This window comes from Eutrema salsugineum, unplaced genomic scaffold, assembly GCF_000478725.1.
Source record: "Eutrema salsugineum unplaced genomic scaffold, Eutsalg1_0 scaffold_16, whole genome shotgun sequence".
NCBI lineage: Eukaryota > Viridiplantae > Streptophyta > Magnoliopsida > Brassicales > Brassicaceae > Eutrema > Eutrema salsugineum.
The window spans coordinates 1,682,203-1,691,885 of NW_006256858.1; the positions used below are offsets into that span (position 1 = coordinate 1,682,203).

Below are 9,683 nucleotides of genomic sequence, written 5' to 3' on the forward strand. Positions count from 1 at the left end.
CGTTTCAAAAAAACTAATGTAAAATTGTGACTCTTATTATCCGTAGGGGTCCTAGTACTGGTACGACATGTTGGTAAACGCGTGGCAATCACCAAATAGCATCTTGTGTTGCGTTGACTTTGGTGTTGGACTGGTTAGCGCTGTACAATTCGAAGCCCATAGAATATTATTGCTTGAAATATAGCTCAACAAAAGTTAAAACGGGATTGGTCGATTTCGAGGTGGTTTTGAGTTTTTATAAACTTACAAGTTAAACAAAACCAAAAATAATTCCAAAGCTTTTGAAATTTCTTCAATCTCTTATTTCCCTCAGCAGGTTACAAACACTACCGTCTTCTTTGTATATATTTTTTTTCTCACAGGCAAATAAGAAGCTAATCTAATTAGCCGGAAAAAAAAAAGCTAATCTTGTTTCAAATTGTATATTTTTACATACATGAATCTAGAATGGTATTAGATGATAAAGAAGCTCACATGAAGAGTTCCAAAATACTCAAAAAATAGCCTCTCATGTCCTCGTCCTCTTTTGCTTCTGAGGAACAAATCGAACCCCTTGCTTCCCGAGCTCCACCGTCTTCACTTTTCCATTCTCAAGCGTCACCATCAACGATGTGCCTCCTCCTACTTCACTTACCACTCCTTTCTCCCTGCATTTTTTACTCATTTGTTAGAAACCTTGCAAGAAACATCTAGATTAAGACGTTCAAAGCCAAAAACAAAAATCCCATTTACCATGAATTATCTGAGGCCTCGTGTATTTGAACCTTTTTTCCTTTTGCATCTTTCCCCAACTTCTTCAGAATCCAACTAGCATCAAGCATTTCGTCTAACAAACAGTCTTCACGTGACAGTGACACATCTTCATCTTCATTAAAAGCTGACTTTTCAGCTGGAGGTGATGCTCTTTTCCTCTTAGACCTATGTCCTTTACTAGACTTACTTCTTTCATCGACAACGCTAGGGGCTTCACCGTCTTGGCTCTCCGGATTATGCTTTTTTATTTTAACTTTCAGCAATCGTCTTGAATCTTTCTGCATCTCAGGTGAGCCACCATGTAAATCTCCACTGCCTTCTGAGTGTCTCCCTAAAAATCCACCTTCCCCCTTTGAAGTGGCTACTTCACCGTGAGACCCTCTCGTTTCTTCCTTCCTCTTTCCCAACGAGCTCCGGTGCTGTTCCTGGGAAGCCGTTTCTTCTGATTGTAATTTCTCATGCTTTCCTGAAATTACCAAAGCTTCTTTTGTTATGTTGACGTCGTAGTATTTTAAGCGAAATGACAAACAAATTTACAATAATTTCTTTAAAGTAATTTGTAGAGTGTGTTCCTCTCATACATCTGACAATGCAAAAAAAACTTACACTACACATACCATTGGATTTGGAGGCAAGCTTTGATACATCACAGCTCATAGGGTTTGTAATCCCCGGCTTTCGAGGGCCTATACTTATCACCAATTTTTTCGCCTTCACAGTGTTCAGCTCTGTAACGCGTTTTCCCAATTTCTCAGTATCTGAATCTTGCGGCCTGCTGCTTTTTATCCTGAGAACTCTCAGTGGCTTCTCTTCATCACCACCGACGGTAACTTTTTCAGCAACTTTTCTTTCTACAGAGCCAGGCTCATTGACCGTTGGGGCACCGCCAGTTTGCCCAAAAACTCGTGCACTAGCTCTCAGGCTAGCAATTAGCTCTTTATCATCAATATCTTTTCGCTTCCAAATTTCCTGCACAGCATCCTCAAGATCCTTGACCTAGCATCATAAATACAAATCAGCGAGACAAAATGGGATCATTCAATTTTCATTCACAGCAATCCACTAGCCTTGGAGAGATATAAATGACAAAAAGACTGCGGACCCATGAAACACACCTGGTAGCATTCTCCGCGACATGTAGAACACTTGTATTGAAGATTCCCATCCACTTGAAACTGCAGATATTTCTCATCGCTGCAATATTTGTTTGCGAAGTTTTAGTTGGATACAGAATTGGGAAACATTCTTACAGGACAGAGAAGTACAATTGGTCATATGAACTAGATTAACGATATGCACCTGATTCCATCACACGCGCAATGAACCCAGCGCTGGCAAAAGTCGCAACACACCATTGGTGTTGATTCCGAGTCCCTGTAAACCTACATGATGAAAGCAAAATAAGTTGGTGAATATGATTCAAAGCGAGACAAAGAAATGTTGCATTTAACTGCCTTTGCAATACAGATGTCTGATAGTATAACAACTGTAACATGCATAAACCTCAAACTATAAACTATGACCAAATATGAAGCGGGGAAACAGACAACACGTTTCACCATCAACAACAGAAAGAGTGCAAGTTATACCTTCAAACATACAGGACAGTAATTTCCCTTAACAAACAGCCTTCCACACGCATCACAACAAGTATGCCCCAAAAACCACCTGCAAGTTTAACAGAAACGATAAGACACCTAATACCTTAAATGAATCAATTTAAAGTATACGTCACAAAGCAAAAGTCTTGAATACCGTAAGCTTTGGCCGTTCCCAGGGACCTTAGACCCACAGCTGTAACATTTGGTGTGTTTAGGACACAAATAGGGTCCAGAACTAACACTCTGTAACATCCAGGGATGAAATTAGACCAATCCGCAAAAGACAAGATGGAAACCTTGAATAGAAGAAACAAATACTATACCTTGTGCCGAGGTTGTTGGCAATCACAATGATATGCATCATCACATCTTTTGCAGAACATCAATTTCTTTGGATCCCCTAAAGTTCCACAGGCCTAAAGGAAACATAATCAAGAGAATGTACAGGATAAATTACCTATTAATTCTGTCCAGAGGCACTCGAACTATAAACAATGTTCAAAATCTCAATATCTCATGACATCATTATGGGATATAAGTTTATAACAGATACTTTCATAAGTAAAATTCATTGTAGCCCAACGTGTAAAGAGCAGGATAGTAAAAGCGCAGGATTAGTCATTCAGCACAGAGTTGTGTCCAAACTGACCTCACAGGTTCGGCAAGAGGGGCAAGCCCAAGAGCTCCAATTAAATAAATCTGCTAGGAAAACCCGCTATAAGAATCTAGGCAGAAGAATCATAAGCATCACATTCCTAAGAAACGGTACCTCTATGTTGAGCCCAAGGCTTCAAGCAGTTTCTATGATACTTCTTGCCACAACATTTGCAAGAAAGCATCTTTGCTCTCTCACTCCTCCCAGCTTCAACCATATAGCACATGTGACACGTAACACTTGCACTGTGATGATCATGATCTTCTCCATTGAGCTCTTTGACAGAAACCTGCATAGAGGACGAAATAACATTGAAACAGGCTTGAGGGTTAAACTGGTATATGATTTAGTTTCTTGAAGACAATAAACATTCTTATCTTCCAAAAAATCAAAGGAGTTCACACAAATCCTGGTACATCATGGCTTACAGAACCTAAAAGAGCAGGACAACACCAATACACATACACAAGAAACAGATTATCAACATTACTCAACACACAGATAGAAACCGTCTCACTGAACCATCAAACCGAGGCAATTAGCAAGTCTAGCTTATCCGAGCAAGCTAAATAATTTTCTACAAGTTACCAACAAAGTCTTTCAATTTCAATTGACATAGCAGTAACGACACAAACAAGTTTCGGAAGAAGGAATCGCACCGCTAAGTCGCCAGAACCAGAGTTTGCAGCATGATCCTCAACTGCCTTCTTCAGCACCACCGTGCGTTTGCCTTGTCTCACAGTCGATGATGCAGGAACCTCCATCGCCGAATCATCACGGACACCACCAACAACATCTCTAGCCGCAATGCGAGGACCAGTATCGAAGACAGCGAGCTTAGGCACATGGATCTGAACGGTACCTTCCGTGGAAACTCCAGCATCCCAGGGGTCTCGCAAGAATTCTTCGAGAGAATGGATCTCGTTGAGGAACGTATCCTTGACTTCCTTGCCGTGAAGATTTCGAGGAAACCCCAACAAGCAGAAGCAAATTTTCCGGCTGCGAAGAAAGAAAGAAGAAAAACCCCCAAAAAGCGATTGGAACAATTCATGTTAACTCAATAAGTAAAACAACAAGCCAAGAGACTAGAAGAAGCCTCACGAGGCGCCAAAAAAAAAGAGTTTTGAGATGAGAGGAAAAAAAAATACCATGTAATTGGACAAGCTACGTGAAAGGCCATAGTCGGTTTTCAAGTTTTACGCGTCCGGGTTCGATTTTTAGGGATCTGACTTCTTTTTTTTTTCTGAAAAAAATGAATTTTGTTTAGGTCTCTTCCCAATTAAATCACACGCGCTCTTGTGTAAATAACATAAACCTAAAGTCCTAAAAGGAAATATTTTAAGAGTTTTGAGAGCTATCACCCGATCCGAACCAAAGGCTTTCAACCAATAAGGAATTAACACGTGTTATACAATACATACCAAATTCTGATTTATTTTTCTTTTTTTACGCACATAGACAAAACGACGCCGTGGCTTCAAAGGCTTTCTTTTATGGTTTTCACTTTTCAAAGAGTTAATTCATTCGCCAGAAGCTGAAGAACCCACCACTGTCTCTGCGGCGAAAGTTACCGAAGCGAAGATCTCCGATCAGCCATGAATGCCCCCGACCGATACGAACGATTCGTCGTCCCTGAAGGCACCAAAAAGTATTGAAGTTTTTGCATTACTGTAATCTTCATCTCTCTGTAATTATTGCGCTAAACTCTCTCGATTTTCCTATGTTCTTCTAGGGTTGCTTATGATAGGGACACGAAGATCATCAATGCTGCTTCCTTCACGATTGAGAGGGAAGACCATACCATTGGAAACATCGTCCGCATGTACGGTTGTCTCCCCCTAGTTGAATTTTACAGTTCTTTTTTTTTCAGAAGGAATCCCTAATTTTTTGCAGCTTTGTGCTGATTTTTTTTTGATAAGGCAACTTCACCGCGACGAAAATGTTTTGTTTGCTGGATACCAATTGCCTCATCCTCTCAAGTACAAAATCATAGTCAGGGTAAGTTAAATTGCTTTGAACTGGAAGGAACACTACGGTTCTCTGCGTTTTCTCACTTCATTGACTGACCTTAGGAACTAACTATTGGTTTAAGTACTTAAAACGTGTTAGTGTTTTGGATTTAAGCTCCTTGTGTGAACAGTTTGGTCTGGATTTAAGGGTTATCTTCCCTAGTTTTCTGAGTTGTGTTAGGAATCAGATTATAGGTTGATTAAGAACTCATTGAAGATATCTTGGATGCTGTCGTTTTAAGTGTAAAATTGGCTCTGTTTGCAGATTCACACTACAAGTCAGTCTTCCCCGATGCAAGCATACAATCAGGCCATCAATGACCTGGACAAGGAGCTTGAGTATCTGAAGAACCAATTTGAGGTACTAAAGAGTCTCTCTCTCTCTCTCCGAATCCTGATCAGATTTTATTGTACGAGACCGACTTGGTAGAGAAAGTAGGATTATCTGTTTCTTTAATCCTAGAGTCTCTTTCTCTAGGACGATCTGTTTATAATCTGCTGCTAGTTAGCTAGACGAATATCTAATCATATTGATACACCTGGCCTTACGCTTTACCCTTCTTTCCTGTGTTTTCAGGCAGAGGTGGCCAAGTTTTCGACTCAGTACTAAGGAGCTCCGAGTTCCCTATCTGCATTTCGGAAAACGTTTTACATTGTCCTCATCTAAGCACCAACTAAAAGACTTACAAAGAGCTTGTTGCTTGTATAAATTAGAAACAAATTTTCCTGTAACTTGTTTTAATTCTATGTTTTGGCTCTATTTCCGGCAGCTAAGAAATAACACTTGGATTACAGTGTCTTTTTACCATTTTATCTACCGAAACTTCTTCATATTTGAACTATTGTACAAAGCTTTTTAACAACTGTGACCTTGAAGCTACTACTCTTCCAAGCTACAAAGATAGTACAGGTATTCTTACAGGATGGTGAAATCATCGTGAAGCCCTTCTAGCTGACCTCTTGTACGCTGCTGCTGAATAATCAACATCGATGTGTTGTGGGAGAAATCTGAGCCAGAAAGAACATCACCTATGGGACCAAGCTCTGGACATTGCTGCCAGTCATTGAGGCCAGTGGTTAACCCACTACTCGCCCTTCCTCCTCCTCTTCCAACAATCACTAGCCCATACTCTCCATCCAGTGATTTAAGTGCAGTGAAAGTCTCTGAAGAGTTTGTGAGATGCTTCTCCATGTAAGACACTCTTCCTCCTCCAGCTATATATCTTTCGTAGAACTCAGCAAAACACTCATCATCAAGCTTCATTTCCTCCTCTTGCTCCACCACACTCGCTCTGTTCAGTATGCTGCTTCGTTTTTGTGCATTCTGAGAGCTCTTGTCTTCCAAGAAACGTATCACGTTTAACTTCACAACAGGATGTCGAGCCACTTGTGCAGCAAAGGCTAGTGCCTCTCGGTCGTCTCTACCACCTATGAATATAATAGCAATGTCCATGGACGCTCCTGGTCTCCATGCCTCTTCTGTTTGCCCGAACGACCTATCCACGAGAATACCTATTGAACACGGTGCGTTCTTCAGAATCTGCACACGCAAAAAAAAGCGAAATCATCTCTCTGAATCTTCAGTGACTAGAAAGGAAAACAACTGTTTACCTTGCGGTTCACATGACGGAACCCGGCGTGGCCAGAGTCAAGAGTGCCATCAGGATTTCTACGTTTATGGAAAGGTAGAATTATAATGGAAACCATAAGTTCATCAGCCAAACCGCACACGTCGTGAGCCATGGTCATAAACGTTGATAACGCAAGCATCCGCCGCACAGTCACACCTTGCCCATTACGGAGCTCACCGTAACCATTTACAGCCGCGGTTATACTCTCCCGCATCTCTGTCACCGACCTGTCTGTTATCGTCACTGAATCATTACTCTGACCTGCTCCTCCTCCTTTTTTCAGTGTGGCGGCAATCTCATCGGTCAGCTCCACCATATCTGTTGCGTAGAATATGGACCCTGGCTCACGGCCTCCATGGCAGATCTCCATAAGGTTAAGCGTAGAACCGATGTTATGCTGACCATGGAGACCGATCAAGATTCGTAGCTCAGTTGTTGGATCGAGCCATTGAAGCGCCATGATGTGTACAGGCACTCTCTTTCTTGCTCGTTTGATGATGTCCATGACCACGAATGGAGAGTAGACCACTGTGAGGACAATCACGAAAATGATCATTGCACCAGTCGTATTTTTCACCCTGTTTGTCTGCAATTTACATCGCACCAAAAAATAGAAGGTGAAGAAGATATTGTTGTGAAGAAAACTTGAAAGAAAGGAGCAAAAAGCTTGATGTATACCCGAATAGCTAGAGCGGCCAAGTAGACATGAAAATGGCCTTTAGTGGTTAAAAGCAGTCCAAGCGATGCGGTTTCCGGGACATGATATCCGAGAAGTACACCACACAAGACCGTTCCGGTGACTTTTCCGATAATAACAGTCCCAAGAAGAGCAAAGAATCTCGCCCACGCCATTTTATCTCCGATGTCGAAGTTTCTCATGTGGATTATGAATCCAACCCAGAAGAAGAAGATAGGGTAAAAGACCGTGCTGAGCAAGTAATTGATTTTGTTGATGATCCATTTCGACATCCTTCCTTGGTTCGGAAGGAAGAGACCAGCCGTGAAGGCACTGAGGATTGGGTTGTACATTGATTCAGGTGGCCAAGTTGGGAAACTACAGATCAAGACAACAAACGCGAGGGACATAACGAGGTGAGACCCTTTGAGTGGTTTCCCTTCAGGGTTCTCGTTGTTGACCCAATTAAGAAAGATTGGGGAGACAATGGAAGTGAAAGTGACTTGAGCAAGGAAGAGACAAAACATGAGGAGGGCTCTGAAGAATCTGTGGAGAGGACGAGGGAGAGGTGTCTCTGTAGGGAAGAAAATGAATCCGAAGCAATAAAACAAGGTTGAGATCATATCTGTGTGGACACCTGCGGATGATGCGAGCTTGCCAAGATCAGATTTTCTGATTTTGAGATTGGAGATGACACGAGTGAGGATAGGTGAGCCAGTGCTTGAGGCCATGAGGGAGAGAGCAAGGGAGAAGACGAAAGGAGCGGTTTTGGTGTAATGAAGGAAAGGAGTTGTGGCAAAGGCAATGACAAAAGTTGTGAACATGCTTGTGTATGCTACAAATGCGTCTTTGGTTGGTGGCCTGAGAAGGACGCTTGGATTCATCTCTAGACCCATCACGAACATATGGCAGATCATACCGAATTCGATTATGTTGTTGAGGGTACTAGAGTAAGGCCCCGAGAATGCCTCTCGAAACTTGGGAAGATTACCTAGAATCAGCCCTATCTGATGCATGACAAAAGTTAAAATTTAATTTTGAAAAACAAAGAAGAAGAATTTTAAGGAGAAGAGATTGATGTCATACGGCAAAGTCGGTGGTTAGGTAAGGTTGTCCTAAAGGCTTCATGACATGATGGAGGAGAGTTCGGATTACGAAAATGGCGATGAATCCAAGAAACTTCAAAGCCTCTTCAGGCTTGTCTAGGTTAAGGTACCATTTGTCTCCACATACGTTTTTTGTCGTCGTTGTATTCATTCTTTCTCCGTATAATTGTATTAGTCGTTCGTCTAGTATTGTGGATTATTGTTTCTTGGTGAGGAAGAAAGCTTTTTTTCGATTTGTTCTTTTGTCTTTTGATTTTTTTTTACAATTTGGTTTGAGAATGGGAGGATGTTGATTGTTTTCACTCAGAAATTGGCGGAGACACTTGTGGATCCCTTCATTCACGTTCCTTCTCTCCCCATTATTCACCATTCGTCATTTTCAACATCCTAGTCAAAATACTTTGATAATTAATTAAAATATTTTTCTTATATATAAAATCAACGTAAAATGTCCTTCTTACTTCAGTTTTTTAAATCGAGATATGGTTACAAAAAAAAAAAAATCAAAGCTAAACTTTAAAAATAAACATCTATTATATTAAAACAGAAGCACATTTATTACTTACTTCCAAACACTCCTAATTTTTTTAAATGTTTAAAAATAATTTTAATAATTATTTATATTTAATTTTGAAAATTAGTTATTAATTTAAATTTTTTTAGAGTTCCTTAAATATAGGTAATTTAGATATTATTTGATTTGATTAAAAATAATAAATCAGATATTAATTTAGATTTGATTTAAAGATTCTAATTTAAATAATTTCTATACTATTAAACATTTTTATCAAAAATATCTAGAATTTTTGAAAAAAAAAATTCACATATAAAAAATAATGGTCATATTTGAAATATAAAATATTTATAATGATGTAAATGATATGATATTTATGTTGTTTATATAAAAAATCGGGTCAAAAATATTTTGATAACTTATATCACTAATTTTGAATTATACATGTATATCGAAAATATATTTTTCATATAAAATTAAAACATAAAAAAATTAAAAATTATTGCATAATGTGGTTTGAAAAACCAATTGTTCACTCCCTTCGTTGATTAAATTTTAGAAAAACTATAATGCTAAATAATACTGTTAATACATCTCAAACTTTTAACAAATATTTATATTATACGGGAATATGAACGGAAAAATTAGAATTATGTTTTTATAATAGTTCATTTTGAATTAATATTAGTGGACGGGTTAAAATTATATTTTTATAATCATAATTAATTTTAATACTAT

The 9,683-nt window shown here is 39.4% G+C and overlaps 3 protein-coding genes across 3 annotated transcripts; 1 reads left to right on the forward strand and 2 right to left on the reverse strand.

Moving 5' to 3' along the window:
- Positions 1–303: 303 nt before the first annotated feature.
- Positions 304–4,242, reverse strand: LOC18021579 (histone-lysine N-methyltransferase 2C). Its single transcript, XM_006403782.2, has 12 exons — positions 4,158–4,242; positions 3,669–4,008; positions 3,124–3,298; positions 3,004–3,053; positions 2,678–2,770; positions 2,509–2,597; positions 2,343–2,421; positions 2,053–2,135; positions 1,869–1,947; positions 1,371–1,749; positions 733–1,219; positions 304–647 (listed from the first exon to the last, which is right to left on the reverse strand). The coding sequence occupies exons 1-12, from the start codon at positions 4,187–4,189 to the stop codon at positions 509–511; spliced, it is 2,025 nt and encodes a 674-aa protein (XP_006403845.2). The 5' UTR covers positions 4,190–4,242; the 3' UTR covers positions 304–508.
- A 240-nt stretch (positions 4,243–4,482) lies between these two features.
- Positions 4,483–5,851, forward strand: LOC18021580 (DNA-directed RNA polymerases II, IV and V subunit 11). The gene is made up of 5 exons (XM_006403783.2): positions 4,483–4,657; positions 4,742–4,831; positions 4,929–5,007; positions 5,284–5,379; positions 5,596–5,851. The coding sequence occupies exons 1-5, from the start codon at positions 4,605–4,607 to the stop codon at positions 5,626–5,628; spliced, it is 351 nt and encodes a 116-aa protein (XP_006403846.1). The 5' UTR covers positions 4,483–4,604; the 3' UTR covers positions 5,629–5,851.
- An 83-nt stretch (positions 5,852–5,934) lies between these two features.
- LOC18021581 (cation/H(+) antiporter 28) lies at positions 5,935–8,582 on the reverse strand. The gene is made up of 4 exons (XM_006403784.2): positions 8,412–8,582; positions 7,328–8,332; positions 6,630–7,235; positions 5,935–6,558 (listed from the first exon to the last, which is right to left on the reverse strand). The coding sequence occupies exons 1-4, from the start codon at positions 8,580–8,582 to the stop codon at positions 5,935–5,937; spliced, it is 2,406 nt and encodes an 801-aa protein (XP_006403847.1).
- Positions 8,583–9,683: the final 1,101 nt, after the last annotated feature.